This window comes from Dendroctonus ponderosae, unplaced genomic scaffold (genome assembly GCF_020466585.1).
Source record: "Dendroctonus ponderosae isolate FM_Combo_2020 unplaced genomic scaffold, Dpon_F_20191213v2 Dpon_F_20191213_6, whole genome shotgun sequence".
Taxonomy (NCBI): domain Eukaryota; kingdom Metazoa; phylum Arthropoda; class Insecta; order Coleoptera; family Curculionidae; genus Dendroctonus; species Dendroctonus ponderosae.
Window position 1 is genome coordinate 12742287 of NW_026018814.1, and position 23205 is coordinate 12765491.

At 32.8% G+C, this 23205-nt stretch overlaps 1 protein-coding gene and 1 long non-coding RNA gene across 2 annotated transcripts in view; both read right to left on the minus strand.

Moving 5' to 3' along the window:
- The window catches only part of LOC109546556 (transcription factor kayak), a gene marked incomplete at its 5' end in the record, with an annotated part of 82032 nt that overhangs the window by 13629 nt on the left and 45198 nt on the right, over positions 1-23205 (minus strand). The window contains 1 exon segment of the mRNA XM_048667801.1: positions 20172-20231. Within this exon segment, the coding sequence (XP_048523758.1) occupies positions 20172-20231 (60 nt within the window).
- Positions 5882-8911, minus strand: LOC125504970. The gene is made up of 2 exons (XR_007281849.1): positions 7111-8911; positions 5882-6077 (listed from the first exon to the last, which is right to left on the minus strand). It is a non-coding gene; the product is annotated as an uncharacterized LOC125504970 (long non-coding RNA).

Below are 23205 nucleotides of genomic sequence, written 5' to 3' on the forward strand. Positions count from 1 at the left end.
GGCGACGGAGCTAAAGAGATTACAAATAGAGAACAAGAAGTGGTGTCTGCGTGGGCCAGTTTGCAAATGGTTTGCGAGCAGCGCAAAGGAAAACTGGCCGATACTGGCGATTTGTTCAAGTTCTTTAACCTGGTGAGGACGCTGATGCAATGGATGGACAACGTGGTGCGCCAAGTGAACACCAGCGAAAAGCCGCGCGACGTCGGCGGCGTCGAACTGTTGATGAGCAATCAGATGAGCCCTCAGGCAAAATTTAAAGTTGTCCACATTCACCGTTTGGCCAGATATAACCATAATCCAGGAATTACCTAATCGGGGCGATCAGGGTTTAGAAGGGGGGCAGTGTAACGGAAATGGCCTGGGGTACTCACGTTTGCAATGGGGGATCGAAATTCATGGTATTTCAGTAAATGGGAGCCCCAATTACTGAACTGTTCTGGAGATTTCGAGGACCATCTGGGTTACCTGAAGGAATCTATATAAGCGGCGAGGAGAACAAGACAGAGGGAGTGAAGTGATAGGAGCGACCGGGTGCAGAAGAGATTGAACCCCGTGAGTCGGAAGAGCGAGTTTTCCGTCGGTTATTGTTATTGTTTGTGAAGTTCACGGTAATTTTGAAGTTAGTTTGTTCCTGTTCCGCATTTAAAGTTATACCGAGGTGAATAAAATTTGGAAGCAGAAGAAAGAGTTTGATACTCGGCCATCCACGGTACAGTATTATGTGTTTGAACATTTACATAATGCCATCTCAATGAATGAAGATAGCTATAGTAAATTCTCAATCATATTGAAGAAAGGTATAAAAAAATATATGTAAAACATAATATTTATATTTTATGTTTTTGCATAAATATTCAGAGTAGTAAGGCCCAAGCAAGCTTGTTCTGCCTTAGAGTTAGTTAGTTAGAGAACAAATAGTGTATAAGGAAGAAATATTTACCTACTCCTGTGCTGTCCAACAATAATATGAAATACAGTATCTAGAATGAAAGTTCAACTTTTCCTTTTATAATTTAAATAGGTACTTAACAAGCAAGCAACAAACAGAACTTTGTTAAGTACCTACCATATTTAGTTAAACAATTAACTACTACTTTAGCCCTACATAATAAATATGCAATTCATTAATTATACATGTCGACCAACCATTAAAGCTTCTAACCTGCAGGTAAATCTTCAAAATAAAAGTAAATGACTAGTAACTGACTAGAATGCTTAAAAATATGAACGCATTATAAAAGATACTAATTTGCTAGCAGCCTAATAAAATTCAAAATGTCAGTATAATTATAGTTATTGTGTGGCTTCTATAGATAGATAGCAATCTTCGTTTCCTATTCCAACCAAACTCTATGTGACATGTTGACTCTATACCAAAAAAATATGTATATGCTAAATTTTACGGCCTTATTATTATTATTATTATTATTATTATTATTACTATTATTTTTGATTATTTATTAATAGTTATTGGGCGATCAATAAGGACATGCAATAACGTTAGTGGTATTTTGACACATACGCCTGCGCAATTGAGTCTTAAATGAAGGGATTCCTTAATAAGGATACTGGTCTGTGCTATTTGTGCAGCGATACTGTACACTTTATGTACTTACGCTGTACCTTATACTGGCAATTGACACTTCTAACGTCCGCCTACAGGTTATTTCATTATATAACTCAGTTTCAAATACACGTGCTTTTTCCAATCAGAAAACTTTTTCAAATTGAGCGAAAATAAGAATACCAGGTCACGAGTCACTTACGAGGACGTCACCTTATTAAAAGAATTTTTTGACGTTAATCCAATTATTAATTCCCAGGCTTGGAAAATAATCCAAAAACATGTGGCGATTATAAGTGATTTTTTTAAATAAGATCTTTGAGACAACTTGTGTTGAAAAAAGTGAAAATAGACCAAATTAGGTAAGATGTAACTGTTTACTCTTACAATCGCATTTTTTTTCTTTGATGTCGGGAATTGTAGAGCCTCAAAGCGAGAGGAACGATGCATTGCAGGAAGTGCATTCCCTATGCAAGGAAACCAAGTATGATTTCAAAGACAAAAGCAAGCGGTAATTGTTGAAGAAACAACAATTTTACAATTTAGGGAAGAAAATAAGAGATACCCGTTGATGAAAAGTTTCGTCTAGCTAGTCTTCGTCGGTCATTTGTTCTAAATAAAAATATTTTCTTTCCTCGTTCCCATAACCGATTGTTAATAAATATATTTTAAATAAACTAATCAATTTCATTTCCACTTGCTCCGTCTATGACTGAGGCTTCTAGAATTTTCTCCATGGTATCAATTACGCAGAAATCTTCAAACAGCATCCAAAATCCAACAAAAAGGTAAATAATACAGATAACAACGTAAAATGAATGAAAGTAATTAAGGTTAGGCACAGAGATTAGGTTGAACACTTAATACTGAAAGCAGTGAACCGACATTCCAATAACTATCATTTCGTTAAAAAAATAAAGCTATTGCAGTATTAAAATAAGGATAACCTTATTACTGCACGACAGTATTTATAACTTCCAATAACTCTCCATGATTACCGTTTTAGTTTGTTATTTTGAATGGTTTTCGAGTAAACTCGTTGCAAAAAGGAAACGAGATTGTCCGGTTTGCTTTTTAGGGCAAAGGATACATATTCAGAATGGTTCAGTTATGGGTGCTGATAAGCCTTTTGCTTACATATGAATCTTTCAGTTATCCTGTTCGGTCATACAATATTTATTTTGGCGTCTTTGCAGATGTCTTATGCTCGCTATTGAACTTATTGCTCGTTCTGCAATATTTGTATGTATGTAAGTATCGCTTGTTAACATGTAAGGTCACATGTAAGGATAGTTTTCGAAATACACGGCTGCAAAGTCATGACAAAAGTTTGAAGTATTTTTATCTTAGTTTAATTGTAATGCTACTATCTGAATGAAATTTAATATGGAGTTTTTTGGAGAGGCGTTTGCATACATTTTCCATGTAAAAAGACATATTCAAGGACTTTTCAAGTTTAAAGTGCCTCGCAAGTCTAGTGCAGTAACTATTCGTATTAGCTGTAAATAAATTTACTTCTCAAAATCAAAATTACTCCTTATTAAAATAATTACTCAAAATCGGTCGTTTTCTATTGAAGTGTGCAATTTTTGTATGTAAATAATAAGCATTTTGCATTAGTCCAAGCCATGTTTCTAGTATTTTTTCGTTTCTATCTATATAAAACATGGCAAGTAAGCAGGTACATATCATCATGAGGTACAACTATTTCACTTATAGAACAGCAATAAACTTGTCGCAACACATACCAAATGTGATAATTTGTTAAAAATAAAGGTTTTATTCAAAACAAAATGTTTTTAACTAAGCAAACATCTAAATGGTTTATTGCTCAAATTGGTGCTGTAACAAAGTTGGTTTTGATGACAGAAGAAATTTCTCTTTAACACATATTCCGATGTATATAATCTAATAATCTCCAACGTTCGCTACACTGGAGAACAATGTCCTTGAGATGAATTTAGTTAAAGCTAATTTAATTGCAACGGATTCAAAAATTAGTTGTTTACGTGGGAAATTGGCAAATTTACCTGGTGATATAATAGCTCCTGAGCCAGAAAGTGCGTAATATCCTTCTCGTTAAAATAATCCATGTTGTAGTTCGGCAAGGACCTTTAAAATGCGCAATAACCCAAAGATGCGTGGGAAAGTCGAATGGACAAAACTAAACGTGAAGTTTTCCGAAAAGTTCCGAAAAACCAACGTGCGATTAAGTAAATGTATCACAACGCGTCGATGATAAAACAATGAACAACTCCAACGCGTCACAATGCGATTTAACAATTACAAGTCTCCTGTGATAAAACCCACAGAAGTGTCTACCTCTGTGATAAAAGAGTAGTCGAGTATACCGTGGCCACAAAGCTTCACCGTTCGCGAAAGAAGCCAAAAATACGTAGTAAAAAATGCAAGGATTTTGCCAATATAGTGTTTTCGAAGGAACAAAAAGTCGTAAAATCAGGAAAGAAACACTAAGCGTTCGAAATTAGCAGAAAAGTGGGACAAAAGCTTTCAGTTCGGTGGGATTCAATTTTCGCGCGTAGAACCGAATTGTGGTCAATAGTAATCGATAAAAATCGTCGTTCGTTCGAAAAAAGGGCGTTTTGCCGAGATCAGAACAACGTTCCAATCGCGGCAAGTTCGAGATTTAAACTGATGGAAGACTTTTGCCAATTTTGCTGGGAATTTTGGTGCGTCGCCCACGGGAGTAAGCAAAAATAGACACGGGCTACGTTGTTTAGCTAGAGAGTAGGTGCAAGTTTGCATATAGATTTGATCATTGTAAGAGCGCATTATGTTGTTTAGTTTTGATTATATTTTCAATTATTAGAAGAGTAGGTACACAATATGGAATGGATCATAAAGTACTTTAAAAAAATATATTTCCGATATTGTGTGTCCGATATATTGTGTATATATATCCTTATTTATCCTTGCAATCATAAGATTACATACATGCATGCATTACACTTTGTTCATAATTCGGGTGATTGTGTCGTTTGAGTCCCTCAAAATTTTTGGTTTTTTTCTTGTTTTATCTTAAAGAACACTTTAAATTAAGCAGTTTCAGCGAAAAAATGCACACATAGTCCATAAATTAAGCCAAAAAACACTCAGAAAGTTCTCCATTTTCGGGCTAAATTTCGAACGGCGCTGCCAAACTGCGCAAAACGTTTAAAGTTCAAGAAAATTGTTTCTTTGGATACCTAGCATGTAGATTCATTCGGGATTAGGTCGGTTTAGATTATTTAGGTATTTTCAGATTATTAATTTTCACTTTTTCAGTATTTTTTAGTTTCTTAAAAAAAATCACTATAACCCTGCTGACAAACCAACTAACTCAAAATTAACCATAAGGAAACAACTAAAAATTACGTTGCAACACCGCATTGTGTTGAATTCCCGAAAGAGACAAATAATCCGCCATCTGACTGTCCACGTTCCAGATAACCTCAATCAATTTGCGACGTCAGAAAAGATGCTCAAACAGATAAATTGTTGGTACCTAAAACATGATTTCGCAGTAAATAGCACTGGTCAATCCTATTTTCGTGCATAAATAACTTTTGGAAAAGCGAATTTCAAAAATTGTGTTTTTGGCTTATCTTATCATTTAGGATTTTTTTGGCTGAGTGTTCTTTAAGATAAAAAAAGAAAACTAGAAATTAGGAGGGACTTAAACGATCACCCATTATTCGTCCAAAGATATTAATTTATATTGTTTACAATGATTTATATTAAATTTACTATTTACAGTCAGTTAGATCAACAGAGGTGCAATAAAGCAGTAATTGTGTATTTGAGCGTACGCAAGCAAGGCTCATATGGGACCATTTGCATGGCACAGTCATATAGCGAAGAGAATCTGAAGCACAAAATTAGGGACATTTTTCAAAAAAGACGAATTTGTTGACTTCTTGCAACGCATTTCCTTATTCGAAGCATTGTGAGAACGTGGGCGATTTCTGAATCAGTATTCTCGATTTGGCGGGATCTGAAATGTCACATCAAGTAAAGCAAAACAAAATTGCAAAATTTCTCCAGCACTTTGATTTGCATTTTGTGAAAATACGCTAAATTTTGTCAGGGATTATAGGGCAATTTTCTCGAATAGAAAGCCACAGTTCTAGAATTATTAGTGTTAAAAAAATCATCAAAGTATGGGATGGGCTAATCCTGCATTAGTTTTACAATAGTGGATTACAAATAAGAAGAACTTGAGACGAAAACCAATTTAAGTTGTAAACGATGATAAAAAAATTAAATTTTAAAAATATTACTCGGAAACGTAACTTAATACTATTAAAAACACCACAGTTTACCAAAAAAATCATTTTTGATTTCCATGTAATTAATATAAACAATTAAAAACTGCATAATTCAAATAATTCTTGTAACACGCCGTCATTGGCTGGGACCAGTTGTGACGTCAAGTAGCTAGTCGGCAGTGACGGCTGCAATACCTGGCATGTAACCTCAGTCTTCTATAGTGTATAGGAGTTCTATAACGTTTCTATAGCGTATTAGGAGAAAAATAAAATATTTGAAATAATGTCAGAGAAACTTGAAACGTATTAGTTTAATGTAATTTGCTACAGATTATATGCATGCTCAAATACGAATTGAGGTTAGTCCGAAGAACATTCGAAATGCACCCAAAAAGCAGAAAGAGTCAATCAAAGCACAACGATTATGGATTTGGTTAACTTTCCAACAGTATCGTACCACAAACAAAATTGTTAATAATCCATGTATTTGACCAGAAGTTAAAAAAAAATGATAGATTTTCCTAATAGTAAGAGAAAATTTAACCAAAGATTTGTAGATTATCTGGGTTCCAAATTATATAATAATATAGCTTTGAATATTAGAAATACATATATCATTACTTAGATTATTTAAAATAAAATGTAAAGATTATATTTATGAAAATACTGATTCGTTCCTTAAATATTTTTAACTCATGTAAATCCGCAGATCCAACTTTGTTAACTCTTATTTAATATTTAATATTTCTTCAGTCAAATATTCCCTCAGAAACTCAAAAATATTATTTTTCTTTTGTACAGTCATGCACATTTAAGCTACACATTTTTGGATTGATTAGCTTTTGGGATAAGATTGGTTATTGGATAGACTGTTGTTAATTTATAAATTGTAAACTTTGAATTTGAATCGTAATATATTCCAATATATTGCGTTCTGAACGTCCAATTTATATTAAAGTATATTTTTGTATCTGTTCTTGTTTTATGTGAAACAAGCTTACCTAAATAACTTTGTGTAACTGCTAACATTTGAAGGGGTTAAAAGCAAAAGAGCGTAAATGATAAATGTAAGAAATGAAGATAATCGTGTTTAAGTTTTATCAAAACGTGTTTAAAGTGCTTATTGAACATCTGGGTAAAATGACGCCATTTAATTTTCTTGTGTTTCTATGTGTTTAACCAATTATTAAAAAATGTTACAGCAAAACCAAAATCATTAACAATTTTTGGGCAAAATGGGGCTCCTTTTGCTTTCAAATAAAGTTGTCAAAAACTCACGTGTATCTTAAGGGCGTTTTACAGTCGGCAATTTTATTGGCCGCAACTTTCTTGAGGCTATAATTTAAGTACTGCGCTTTACACTGTGCATTCTGTGCAACGTTTGCCTCACAATTAGGCAAATCGATCAAGCGTACCAACTATTCACTACACGTGAAAAATACTAACTTTTGTTTGTTGGTTTTGTTTTCGTTTGAGTTTACATTCATATTGCCAAGGGAATTATTGATTATTGTGATTAACATAAGTTCGAGTGTATTTAGATAAAAAACGAAAATAAGCAAATATGCCAGTGAGAAGATCCGACACGCAAAACAATAGTAATTGCTACTGCAATTCTATTAATTATTTTACAGCCTAAAAAATCCTGTGCAAAACAAAGGCAATGGTGGTGGATTAAGCCATCGCTAAATAAACAAAAAAGAACATAAAATAACAAGGGATATTACTATAAGGGAACAGTTGGCAGCATAAAATAAATTATAAGTCACTAAAATTGCGGCTAGTGCAATACATTTTAAGTTTGGAACTATAGCCGGCAACTCGAAAACCGATAAAATGCGCAAGCGTAGAACGAAATATTGTGTGCAAGAAAGTTGCAGGAAATAAAATTGCCGACTGTAAAACGCAATACGCCCTTTATTGACATAATTAAATAATATTATTTAACTAAAATGAAACCGAACAAATAGCATAAAAATAGGGAAAAAATTATTCGTCATCAGTCTTCGAGGGGTTCATCTGCGACTTCACTGTTTTTGGTAGTTCGATTTTTAGTTGTAGATGGTTTTTCATTTATTTGTTGACTTATGCTTCAAAGATTTATAGTACTCGTGGTACCGAAGCAAGGAATCATGAGAACTCTTACGGATAGAGCTAGAAAAAATATGTGGACCAGAACATCTAACCGCAGAACTACAGCACTTGAAAGAGGCACTTCTTCAGAACGGATATTCCCAGTTGGGATCAATCATCAAAAGATCTGTAGGAGTGGGCCGTGTTGAAAGGAAGGAATCTTCTCTACAGGCTTTTCTGCCCTTTGTTCCCAGGGTTTCGAACAGAATTGGGAGGCTCCTGAGGAAGCACAATATAAGAACGATTTACAACAAGAGTTTGTCTCTTGCCTCCTGTTACTAGAAACACAATGCAAATTTCATATTTCCCATTTCGCACGCAGCTAAAATGTTTTAAGAATCACATCACAAGAATGTGCATTCTTAATTCAAATTCAAAATAATCTAATGATTTCGCTCTGGCATTTAAAGACGACTATAAAGAAACTACATGGAAGTATGTAAAAATTATTGTTAATTTATAAACAATGTTCATATATTTTCCTAATTTAAAACAAACACACAAATGGGAACAGAACTCATCGTAATCCAATCGAGGTTGATATGAAAAGTGAACTAATAATACCAGCCATTTTATTGCTAAAATTGGTGAGTTTAAAATTGCGGATTATATCGTATTATTGATGAGTGAGATATTCTGATAAGATATGTTGTATACGAAGTAAAAAAAGGAACACAAAAAATAAACTATAAATAAACGGGCTCTTAAATCAGATTTGGTTGCCCTCCCTTATAAACACGGATGTACATATTTATTTTTCACTGGCAATTATACACATAAAAACAATGCTGAACTTATGTTGCTAAATTCAAGCAAATATTTTTAAGAACACAATCGCAGGACTATGCGAATCTAAAAATAGTTGCGGCTTTACATTGGTATTGATAAGGACTTCCTAAACGACGTTGCAATCTGGAAGTAGCAATAATATAAAAAATGAATATATTGAATGAAATATGAAAAACAATGTTTAGTTTGTTCCTCACTGCTTGCAAAATAATTTATTTAAACTGTTGATATTAATTTAGCAAGCGGACAGACAAACAAAATGTTTAAGAATAAATAAGACGGATCGTAGTTAGTAGGTAGATAGATTTTGCCAAACGAGCCCCGCAAGATTGGTACTCAAAATAGCGGTGTTGAAATTTTACAAAATCGTAATAACCACGATTGTCGTCATTTTCTTATACCCCAGCTTTGAAGCATCCAATAATTTAATTTAAAGTTTTCACTATTTCCATGTATAGGCATGTTAACTAACTCTTTATTCAATCAGGTACATAAACGCGTGTTTGTTTTCCGTTGTATGTTCCTTATGTTTTACAAAAATGGGTTGATAATTTTTTATTTTAAAACAGCTGGTGGGTGTATATAATATGTAATAACAAACTAACAGACTAACTCCAAAAATGTTAAGAATATTAAATCAAAATATTTGCTATTGAAAACTCGCCTCATTCATCGGTTCGCAGGCAACTTGGCACAAAAACCAAATAATTTAATTCAGTTTTTTACCGAAAGTAATTAGGATTATATTGAAAAAACGACCAGAGATCAAAAGCTTACAAAAAATGTTCCCCCTTTCGTCTAGGAGTGTTGGCAATCTTCTAACAGCAAAATAGATTTATATTAATATTATTTTGTTAATTTAATGCAACGGGAATGCAATTTCTAATGTACTTTTTAATAGATAAAAAAATATTCATTGTAATGTGATGTATATGACAACACGGCATCTAGCAGGTACTCGGCATACATATTAATTTCACCGCAAATATAGAACTCGCCTGAGAACAATGACTCATCGATAAAGTGGTACCAGTCGGGTCCTGGTGAAGCGTGCAGAACATGGACAATTTAAAATGTACGTAATTAAAATAAAAAGTGATTTGGTAAAAAGCAAAACGCCCACTAACCAGAAAATGCGTAATGGATTATTTATATGAATAAAATGTGTTAAAGGTCAATCAAAAATAGGAATTTTAAGTGAAAGTGTTTTGCATTCGAAACTGTTCAGGAAGTTGTCCTGAGCTGTTCAATGCAGTGAAAGTAAAAAACGAATTATGTTTTTCTTGTATAGAAGCAATATTGAGTAATAAAAGTAAAATAAAATAACTCAATAATGAAAACCATGTAATTTATTTTCGACAGCTGGACCATAAATTGGAACTTTCAGGTAAAGTTTGGCATTAGAAACTGTACAGGAACTGCATAATAAGATGTAAGTATAAAGTAAATAACGCATTAAGTTTCTGAATATGCATACATATTGAGGAATAAAATTATTCGATATTGAAAATGGAAGACAATCGTCGTGCAAAATCAAGAATGTAGCGCACATTCAAATTTTACAAGGAGGTTTTATTCATTCATTCAGAAGGTTTACAGGAAATAGTAAGATGTTTAAGGGAAATATATCATATTTTTGATCACGGTTCAATATTGAATAAAAAAAATCACAATAAAACTGCTCAATTATTGAAAACGAAAGGCAAGAGCAACTGACACCATGTAGCTGATTTACGGTCGTCATGCAAGCTTAGTGTTTTTAAAATACGCATTAACGAAATTAATAAGTATACTAATATTAATGAGGAAAACTTCTTGAGTAACAAACAGTTCGCTTCAATCAATTAATCAACGTCCGAGTAGGTAATTTTTACTGGCCTAGTGCCAAAATCCTTTTAACTGCTTCCAGCTGAGATGATCGCAGATTTTAGTGACCGAAATAGATCTGGAAAACAATAATTTTCTGCTTAGGATTTGCGAAGAGATTTATGACCGCTTACTTGTTGTTTCTGTTGAGACAATGGAAATAGCCTATTTTGAAAAAAGTGCCAATTTAATGAATTGTTTTAAGGTCACTCTAACCGTCAAGTCTATTTAAAATAAAGGTCGATGGGGACTAGTTTTTCTTGTAATTCAACTCAATGTGCTGTAGGAACAAAATTGAAGTAACAAATGTGACTGTTCAGAGCAACTGAAAATGGTGATATTCCTTCAAAAAAACTTAACTTACTTAATGCGAGATTTTGAGATTGACTACCTACTGCTAATTTGCAGTAATTTTCTCTCTTCATCCGCCTCTCGTAGATTAATGATGTGCACTTATTTGAAGATAAAAACATTTAAAAAATACACTTGTTGTCTATTAAACAGTTTCCTGTGTATATTACTTTCTAACTAGAGTTTGTGACACTTGAAAGTTATACAGTCTTTAAGGTCAAAAAAAATGTACATGCTAAATGTTCTTTTTATGTTATTACTGTTTGTCACAGTGTTTTGCCCAGACAATATTTCCAAACTAATTTTATTTAAAAAAAAATACATATTAACCAAAAATGTACTATTTGGTTATTGGCTATAAATAATAAATTGGGTTTTTAATTTTGGCATATAGAAACTAGATTTGCCGTAAATAACAGTTGATATTTTCTGTAACCAATTATTTGATAACTGTAAACAAATTTAAATGACGATGTGATGGAAAAAGTCGAATTAAATAGTTCGAATTTTTCAATTAATCAAATTAGTTCGATTAATTATTTACAATATTTTGAAAGTATTCTCGTTCTCCATTTTTGAACGAATAGTTTCCACGTCGAGATATGGAGGAAGAAATGTGATTAACATTAGTCAATTTTAGTAGAATTATATGGTCACTTATGTCGACTATTATTATAAAATAAGACGTAGTACCGTTTCTGCCATGATCAGCATTATTTAACTATAAACAAAGACACAGCAGACACGAGCATTTAGTCATTAGAAATCTGGTCAGTCATAAGAATTGAGTCTCAGATAGTTTACAATCAGTCTTAGTTAGTCTAAAGACAGTCTTAAGACATACGAGTCATAAGTCATAGTTAAGGTTCGGTTACAACAAAAATTTATTGTTTGTATTAATTTGGAAACAAATTGTTTTTAAAAAGCAAACTTTCAACTTAATCAATAAAATTGGCGCAGTCGGTAGCATGCCAATTTATTTCCAAATTAATCTCTGAGTTAACGAGTTATAATTCATTTATTAAAGCTTTACGAGACCCGAGACGGGAATTTTCACATTTAAAAAAAAGGTCATCAAAATTTTTCCTGAGTAACGTTTTACTACTTTTTTCAAAGAACTAAAAAAAAGTAATCAAGATTTTCCCAGCAATAGAACTGAGTCCAAAGATAGTCGACGAGTTTACTTGCAAAATCGATCTCAATTTTTTACATAAAAGATTCAGTTTGCCAATATTTTACAATAAAACGTGAGGAAAAACGCGATTATTCTGTTAAGAGACGGTGTTGTTTAGAAATATAGACCTAAAAGTGAAGAAACGCCAGTTTTCCATATAAATGATTATAAACTTTCACATTCGCTTTTTCAGTTCGGGAAATTATTTTTGGAAAAATACCCAGAATTAATTACTAGTGTTTCGTCCATAATTCAAAGCTGCGAAAAGTTTCCTTACATTTTTGCAAAACGGTTAAGGATGCGAGTCTTCCAATAAAATGTATCTTATAATTTTTCACAGAAAATACCTGAAGATTGTCAGTATTTTAAGTAAAACTAAAAAATAATGCGATTTTTCAGTAAAAACAATTGCTTAATAGAAACTTTGTTAAAACTGAAATGACCTGAAAATTTAAAGAAAGTTTAAAAATCTTCACAGCGATGAGCGCGGCGAATTTTCCAAATAACTTTTTGTGTACTTTTGCACTGGTCGTTTTCCAAGATAGTCCTAATTACTTTCGGTAAAAAACTGAATAAAATTGTCCCGAATTTGAGGCTGAAAAAAACTTTCGTGAAATCTTTACAAAGCTCTAAATTCATCTTGTAATTTTTCGCGTAAAAAAAACCTCATTTTTTTAAAACAAACTCTACAGTCTTCAGACGAATGAAGGTGACGAGATTTCCAGATAATACGTCATAAACTTTCGTTTATTCTGTTCGTTTTTTGATAAAAAATTATTTGATTTTTGTACCAAATTTGACGCTGGCAGACTTCAAAACTTTTTACAAAGCGCCGAAGGATTCGAAATTTATTTCATAATTTTTCACGGAATTTAAGAAAATTGAGCATGTAGTAACTTGGCTAAAACTGAATAATTCTGAAATTTTGAGGAAATTTTAAAAATATTATTAATAAATAAAATAAATCTAAAAACAAGTAAAAAAGGTCATCAACATTATCCCAGCAACGGAACTGAGTTATTCCGCCGGTGCGTTGGGTTGGCGCACCAAGCCATTTGCGTGGCACTGCGCCAATTCCTAAAAATTCACTGCGTTACCCAGGCCTAGTCCACATATACCTATTAAGTATAACTGGACATTTAAAAGTTTTTCAATAGGCAAATATTTTTAATGTTATACGAAATTGACAAAAGGTAACATAAAGCAATAATTAAGAATGCTTGGATAGCGGATTTCGGACTGGATAAAAGGTTTTTTTACTCTTATAAAAGGCTTTCTCTCGTTGTTCCTTCCCTATGTCCGGGTCTTTGTCAAGGATAGAAAGAGGGATGAAACGGAAATAAATATAAAATACCAGAGTTCTAGGCGGTCAGTTGTGCAGTCAACCAACTATTTGTTGACATAATTAAAATATTTCAAATTAACGTATAAACGTTCTTATTATTGAGCACTTGACATCGCAAGGACAGCCAATCATAGGGTCCTACTTTCGGTCTATTGTAATGTTGAGGGGTAATACAAACGGAGACGGGCCCCGGTTATAAAGGCACTTTCCTTTAAGTATCTCATTTCACCTTTCCAAGCAAAGAATTATTGTCTATGCGCTAAAGCAGATTATACGTGAAGGTCAAAAAGGAAGATGCAAGTTAACAGCGTGCCAGGTACCACCATGAAGGTGGTATTGATCCTAATAAACAGCGGCAACATCTCGTAAATAGTTGAGTTTCACCGGAACCCATTATTTCACGCCAAGATCACCAGAAGATAAATAATTCCGAGAAGAGTTTTGACTCATACCTCTCGGAATGTTGCTTCGTTCGTGGTTCGTGAATTGCTTGCCCCATATAGTAAAGTAATTCATTGATGAATTTTGTCTGGTAGATAATCTATTGCAACACTTTTTAAATGACCTTTGGTCAAGCAATTAGTTCAACTTTTGTGCCGGGAAGTTAGTTTCTTACTTGGTAATTGAATTTATTAACTTGGAATAACGTAATAGGTACATTATACCTATTCAAGGTAATTAGTTATTTTTTACAGCATTTCTGAAAACTGTTCTTTTCACTTCTGTTTTTTAGCTTAGTCGTAAAATTAATTGAAGCAAATCACTGTTGGAATGAGTAGAAATTAAATTACCTCATGATAAAGTTGTTAAAGATAAACTGAAAGCAAGATCGTTTTAAATATACTATAGTGAGTCACATCTTATAGTAATTCCCAGTTGGCGCGGTTGAAAAGTATTTTTCCACAATGAATCTGCTCTGCCTAATTAATGACTGCGTTTTAGAACTATGCATTAGACCCAACCGATGCCGCTAGTCGTAGCACGACTACTTAATTTGCACTCATTCAAATTTACAGACGATTAGAATGAAAATATAATTTATAATCTATTGGTGCGAAAAAGCACATGTAACTATTTGATCAAATTGACTTATATTCAATTTCCGGGCGACCTTCGCCAATTCAGTCCTGTTATGACTAGATTCAATTTCAAGTTAAGACCAACATCCGTGATTCACCGATTTGAAAAGGATCTCAGATCTCCCATTAGCCGGGATTTGTGAACGGAAGTCGCTCATTGTGGTGTAATAAGTATTGGCGCTGGCGCCATTGTATTTTGTTAGGTGGCATTTAATTAGTCGATCTCAAGTGCACTTAAATCATATTTACCACTCTGCTTCTCGTTTTTTATAGGTAGCTGGCTGGCTATTTGCTTCGAAAGGAACTCATTAAATCATCAGCAAATTGTATGCAAAAATGCTCCATTAAAGCCCGGTACGTTGATTCATAAAAATATAATTTTTACATGCGTCAGTAATATTGATAAAATTAAATCAAAGAATTGATTAAATAAAAATGGAAGATTTGTAGGATCAACACAAGAACTCTAGGCCATGAAGGAAAACTAATAGAATTCGAACAAGAGATAGACAAAATCAAATGGACTATAATAGGGCTGTCTGAAGTGAGAAGAAAAGGTGTAACTGCATAACACTCGGACCCACAGGAACGGTCATAAACTATGCTATAAAGGAAATGAGGAACAAAAATTGGGTGGAGTCGGAGTACTGATCGACAAAATAGAAGCTGCTTCATGCCATCTCAGAAAGATTTGCACTAGACATAAAAATAGTCATAAAAAAAGTCATCAAAAATAAGAAATAGAAACATTCTATGAACATATCAAGGAAGCGCTAAACAAAAATAAGACGAAATACACAATAATGATGGGAGAGTTAAACGCAAAAGTAGGAAAACAAGAAAACCTAAGCAAACAAGGAATAAGCCCAGTTCGGACTTGGAGCAGGAAATAGCAGAGGAAACAGGATAGTAGATTATATCAGTGAAAAAAGCCTTCATCTGGAGATGGACGGTAAAGAACGAGATTGACTACAACATCTGTAATGATAAAAACATAATCCAAGACACCTCAGTACTGAAGACCATAAATATAGGGCGCGATCATGGGATGCTGAGCGAAAGTTAGAATTAACAAACAGAAAGAAAATTGATAAGATCTGGGAACAAAAGAATAAAGGGTGAGGAAATAAAACGATAAAAAATAACTGGAGATTGTACAAGAACAAATACCGGAACATAATATGCACATGGAACAATATCCAACCATGAATATTAATGACAAAAGTTCAACTAAAGACAACTCAGACAATAAAAGTAAACGAAAAAGAAACGAAACACAAACTTCAAGTCAAGAAACCCAACAATTAATTGAACAACGAACGGAGTTATCAAGGGATCGAACAAATAACCGTCACGAAAAAATACCATATTACAAATGGATAAGACAAAAAGTAAGAGCAGATATCAGAAAACACCAAAACCTGAGAATAAGAGAAACGATGGAAAAACACAAAAGCCTGAAACAATTGAGGACAAAAATGAACGAAGGAACAACAAATAACAAATATATTGAATGAAAAGGTAGAAATGACCATGGAAGTGGAAGAAATAACAAAACAGTGGAAAACTACTATAGTACACTATATGAGTAGGTACTGAATGCAAAATGAGACTGAACATACCCAAATCCACAAAACCTAAACCGCAAATAATTAGCAAATTCAATGTCGAATCATTAGAAGATGACAACACAAAACATCTGCATGAAGATCGATTAAACCAGAAAATACTGTAAAGACCAGTAAATACCGAAGAGAGCCTAGACCACCAAAGAAAAACAATAAAAAGCAATAGGAAAGCGACAATACAGTCAACAGAACACCACGGTTCACACCGGAAGTTAAAGAAGTAGCTAAACAAAAGAAGACGATATATGTATATCAATATATGCGAGATCAAACACCTCGAAACTGGAACTATCGAAGAGAACGAAACGAGGCAAATGCAAAAATAACGAAACTAAAAGAAAATTATTGGGAAAAAGTTCACAAAAGGACTGGAAAGAGCCCTATATGGAAGCCAGAGAAAAATATGGAGAATGCTGAGAAGAAATAAGCTAGAAGTCAAATATACCATACGACAGAGCAGTGGGAAACACACTTTGGGAATCTATACAAGAAAGAAACAAAACAGTTGCAATTAATTTTTGAAAATATTATTTTATAGCCCCGCTTATCTATTAACTTGTTTTCTCAAAGATGATGTTCAGAAACCAATTAAAAATGGCTTTTTTATTTGCTTCAAAAAGAATTAGGTAACTTAACATACAGTGCGCGACATTTGATTACTCTCACCTAATGAAAGAAAAAGTTTGATTATTTTATATATTAATAACTAAATTATCAATCAACTACCCCTAACTGTTGACGAAAAGAATGTAGTTTGAGGGCCAACAGGAAAACATTCGTTTTATCGCAAAACTATAGACATCATCTGATATTTTCTTTCTTTTGCTGTTGCATGATGATCCATGCATGCAGCACTAGAAACGATTGGGCAGCGAAACGAAATAATATAAAGAAGACAAACCTGATACAAAAATTAAATTAATTAATTAACTAGTTTACTTGCTCACACTATTCGTTTCATACATTGTTACAATTTAAATCTTTCGCGACTAAAAATAACGTAAATAACGCCCGCTTTTGTTTCTATTCAAATTTCCATAGGAGATTTTATGTAATCTGGCAACCCAGGATTCATATTTTAACACCCACCATTCACTTTACGATCGGAAATACTTAGCATTCCGAGATTTGCATGGGTTTAACAGCACACGTCCTTCACATCGACTTTATTACTTGCAGAAAAAATAAGTTCGGCAGCAAAAACAAAAATAAATGTTGTAGCTTTTGATGATTACAAATTATTTTGGAAACAAGCCGATATGGTGAAACAAAGAGAAATGAATACCGAAAATTAATTAAGAAAACTGTGGAATAATTGGAAAATTTATAAATTTCTTTACAATCAATATAAAATGAAGATTGCTCAAAGTTAAAAAATTCTTCGATTTCAACAACTTTCCTACCAGCACAATAAGATACTTTTACTAGGTACGTTTTTAATATAAAACCTATGTGGTAAATTCCATTTTCACTTATCACTAGAAAGAGTGAACGGTCGTAATTCCTCTACGAGATAAACCATGCAACTGATATATTCCAGAATTCCGTTGTTCAGTCCATATAGATGATAACACGGAAGAAAATGCAACAATGAAATAGCACAATCAAACACTTGGCATTTTTCCTTTCGTTCGAACACAAAGAACATCGATGACCTTAGATTTCCACAGTTGGTACTGAAAAACATCGCTATAACGAAAACATCTAATTCACTTAGATATCGTGCGAACATGTTGCAAAACCATTTAAAATTCCCATACTAGCGCTAAATCGTTTCAAGGATTATCTGTTTTTGTTTAAACTGTAAGCAGTTTATTTATTTACACTAGTGTAAATGAGTTCTATGTTGCGCTGGATGCCATTATTTTATTTGCATTAACTCAAGGTACAAATATTTCCAGGACACAGATATATTTAATGCGTTACATAGAAGAAACGTTTAGCATAAAATCGTCCAATGAAGGATCAAAATGCACATATGAAATGGCTTTCTAAATTAAAAAATAGCAACAAATTTATGGATTTTGGAAAATTTAAGGTTTTATAAAAGTTAAATAACACTAAACCAAATACAATGTGCATTACTGTTTAAATCGTTCAATGTAGTTTTATGGAAATTTGAACTATTTGCTTAAATTTTCTTTATATTTTTGCATATTTTATTTTATGTATTGTTGGCATCCATCTTAATAAATTTTCGCTTGCGCCATTATCAATGTTTGATCTTGAGCAAAGACCTGAATGTCCTCAATCGAGCAAAAGTTTTCCAATTCAGTTGGTGCAAAAGTGCCATAAAGTGTATTTTACATTTTATCATGCTAAATAAACTAATTTTCTTTTTATGCGCGCGAATTTAAAATGCTTTAAAATGTGGATACGATACTGTAGGTAATTTTGAGTAAAATTGTATAGTAAATTTGGAAACTATTGGTAAATGCTTGTTTAGTAAATTTGCACTAATAATACTATTTATTTAGCAGTTTTTTTTATGATTATTGTATATGACGGAGAATTTTATGAAAAAACTTCCTTTAACTATAAACTGATAAAAAGTGGTAAAACTTTGAGTATTCAATTGATTGACTCTGTGCCAGAAGCAGAAACAACTTCTGTAATAAAATGAATGGAAAGTAGTGTTTCCCAATTAGCAGAGCTAATGAACAAACTATTACAACGCAATGGAGCCGACAGATCAAAAATAAAATATCAATTCGCATGCCAGCCAAAATGAGTTTATTACAAAGAGACTTAACTGGCAGGAATGTCGTTCTTCGGTAACAAGCGGTAGGTAATAGCAGCGTATCTTATAGAAGCGTGGTATTTAATCTCTTAACATTTCTCGTCTATCATCGAAACGCCATAAGCAATTTTAGGCTCAATAAACAAGGCTATGCCATAAAGTGCCATTTATCTGTGACGATAAAAATACCAAGGAAATACTGGCGAGCGACAATTATAAGGGCGATGTTCTTGGAAATAAGCTTAGGATTTAAATAATTTAAAAACATAGGAGTTGACTAAAGCCAATTCATGTCAGTAAAATATTGTCAAAACTTATATAATATTTAGTGCGATTTAACATTTAGACATTAGTTTACTCAAGACAAAAACAAGCAAACAGTACTTTAATATACAGGGTGATTCAAAATTGGCGTCATTCCTTTTAAGGGGTGATAGAGGCTCCCTTAGGGAGCACGAGAAAAATATTGAACATTTTTTTTTCAAAAATTTCTAGAAGATATTAACAGTTGAAGATCGAATTTCAGCATGTTATTAAGCATTAGGAAGCATGGAATACTTATAAGCATTCAAAAAGAAAAATTACGAAAATTTCTGATATTCAAAAAGTTCTCTTCTACAGTTTTTTGATGAAAAGTCAAAGCGGCAATGATGTTTTTTGGCATTAACAGATAGTTACAGGTGGAGAGCCCTTGTCCATAATAACAATAATTTGCCAAACTGTGACTTACTTTGAAGCTCTTTTCCCGAATTTGCGGATATGCGTTTAGTTCGGGGGAAATACTACAGTAACATAGCAGAAGCTAAAAGAACTCACGCCAACATAGGGCGAGGAGAGTGGTTCCAGGAAGATAGTGGACGACAATAGATGTTCGAGTTCCAGACACAGAGGAACAAATATTGGATATAATTGCTGCAGAGCCTTCCAGGGGCACTCAGAACATTGCACATTGACACTCCCAAGCACCAAACAAATACCGGCTACATTCCTACCACGTATGTAAGATTCACATTAAACCAATGGATTACTGAACACCGGTATAAATTGAGCAGGAGTTAATTAACCGAATACGAGAAACTGCTCGAGAAGAGTGCATAATAAGGTGATTACACAGGCACTTGTGTGAAGTTCCAGACAGAGAAGTTATATATATGTATATATTACAGAATATTTATATATCAGATTATTAAATAACACTATAATTTGTTAGGTGTGTCTTAAAGTATATGCTTACATTTGCGCCTGTATCATATGAGTAGTGGTTTTCTTCTCTTAGTTGTAGAAAAGTATTTACCTGAAAAACAAAGAAAATGTGCATGAAAATTGGGAACTTTTCAAATACCAAAACTGATCAAAACTAATTATTTTCATTTATACTTGTACAATATATGAATATATTCTAACATTTAACATATTTTATTGCATCCATTTCCTAAATGGACTAAAAATGTTTTAAAAGTAATACTTAATGTAAAAAAGTACAATCTGGTTTCGACTTTTTAGTGTTATTAACAATACATGTTGAACTGATTTAACATAAATCTGGCCTTTCAGATTTGGATTATCAATTTTGACAATCAACATTTATAAATAGAATACTTGAATAAATATACTAAAAAAATAAGACAATTAAGTCCTCCAGGACTTTAAATATTGTCTTCTAAATCTTTTTGCATAGTGGTTTTTATTGCAAATTTATGTCAGCAACAAAAGCTAACATTTTTATGGTTTTCGTTAGATTATGTCATTATGCCATGCTTAGCACCTCCAATAGATTCAAAATAAAAAAATATATATGAAGTAAGTATAAGCAATACCTGTCTTGATTTCCTTTATTTTGACCAATTAATATACCGTAAAGTTGGCTTACTATTAATTAAGAAATTACCCGGTGGTTGATTTTAGTATGGAAATAATTAACAATCTTTAATTTTGAACGTCAAAAAGCGTTGCAGGTTTGCTGGTTATGCACACATAAAAAATCAAAGTTCAATCATCGGTTGCAATACGCTATTAATAATCACCAAATACTGAAATACAGATATTTTATCTTTTTATCGTTTATTTGCATCATTCGATGTTTTCTTTTCTGCGACTTCCCAAGTATCATTGCTACTATTGGTGTCAAAATCGCTGATTTCTTAATTCAAACCAAAGTAATTTGTGATGTTTTTCGACAGAAATCGTTCATTTAGGTTTCACAAGAAAACATGCAACAAACGATTGGAAAGATTACTTTCTTGTTTTTACTACTAAAATAGAAGTAACATTGAATAAATCAGAAAAGATCTGGCAATAGTTATCTGTTATATTGACTACAATGTGGCTTCAAAACAGGCTAATCCGCGATAAATTAAATTCTAAGGTGTGTATTTCCTTTGGATTTAATGGGCATTTCCAAGTCGCGTCTGATAAGATAACGTCTTTTATTTGAAGTAAAATTGCAAAAGTCAATTCTTGTGACAAAGTTATATTTATTCAATGTCGTACTTAAAAGTTTATCCACCCATATTGTATGTCTCCCTGCTTTAAATAGTTTTTCTTCAGATTAGTTCAGTTACGGTTCATAAAATTTACTACTCTAGTGAAAAGAATTAGTATTTCTCAGGCAAATATTTCGAATATTTACCGATATTTCTGACAAAATCAGGGTTGCAAGTCCGTCTAACTAGCACTCTTTACAAGTGAAACATTTGTTAAGTATATAAGGTGACTCGAAACTAAATTGCCTATATTCTAAGAGAGTCTATTAGATTTTTTCCGGGTACTAAATAGATGAGAAGATTATTGGAAGTTGCTTGGAAGGATGTCAGAATATTGTGGGACAAGAGTTTCAACGCGAATTCCGGCTGTGGAACATTGTTACATAATTGAAGAAAGTGCGAAATTGATTGATGATGCGTTTTTTTGCGCATAACCTTAGAACCATGGATGCTTTTTAAACTAAATTAAAATGCGTTCATTTATTTACTTAAAAACCAAAAAAAACGTCGATTTCACCTTTTTTTAATTTTCTTTAATTAGTTAAGTTAATTAAGATATTCATAACTTTTGTTCATTCCCATTTGGTAAAATTTATACCACTTATAAAGTGTACATAGACTTTCCAAAAAAGTTATAGTACGATTTTTTTGAAGCAAAACTAAATTTATTATAGAAAATTAAAAAACAAAACGCTAAAATCGGCGGTTTTCTTCGTTTTTTTGAGTAAACAAATGAACAGATTTTAAATTAGTTATATGTATATTGTAGGTAATTTTAATACTTGAAAAAAAGTATTAACTTTCTATAGCATCAACGGTTCAAAACTTATGCGCAAAAATAGGTTTTTTTCACTTAAATTATTCAAACAATGTTCCACAGACGGAAACCACACTCACACTATTATCCCACTATTCTGACATTCTTCCGAACAACTTCCAATAACCTTCATCTATTTAGTGCCTGAAACAGGCCTTTTAAAGCCTAATCTGACTGGACTGACTATATGTAATAGATAAAAATATTTTCCCATATTAGTATATGGGTTGTTGTTTATAATGCTATTATTGGCTAGGTTTTACTTGAATCAATTTTGATTTGCACTGTATTGAATTTTAGCGCTGCAACTTCTGGCTGCTAGTAGATTGGTGATTGTCATTTTATAAGTTTCCTTGTAACACTTGTGCAATAATATCCAATTAAATCAAAAGAATCTAAAAAGCAGTTTTTTCCCAAATTGAGAACAGAATAAAAACTTTTAAGAACATCACGTCAGTGGAGCTCCACATAAAATATTAGAAGAAAAATGCCCATAAAGACCGTAATATGTGTACTTAATTAAAAGACTAAAAATTGATAAAAATTGAATTTAGCAACTTTGTATCTCGTAAATGTAAATAAAGCGTTTTGTCGTATTTCCAAAATCTACAATTTTGGGTCACCCTGAATACCTATTAAAATAAAATCAATATTCAAAAAAAAAAATGTAAGGACAAATCTTCCAACTTATTAATGCAAAAGAGAAATGCAATTGCAATATTCTTTATACTTAAGTAAACGTTTTTATTGAGGAGTGGTAAATACAGAGCTGGATCTAGGGGGGCTACGGGAGCTATAGCCCCGGCCCTCACGATGTTGGCGGCCTTCGTAAGATCTATATTACGGCTTTTCTTTTTTTTTAGAAAAGAGCCTCTGCAAGGATCGTACCCCCGGGCCTCCGTCAAAGGATTGTGGCCTTCCAAAATGTCACAAGATGGTGATATCGGACCTTTTTTTATAAAAGGGCC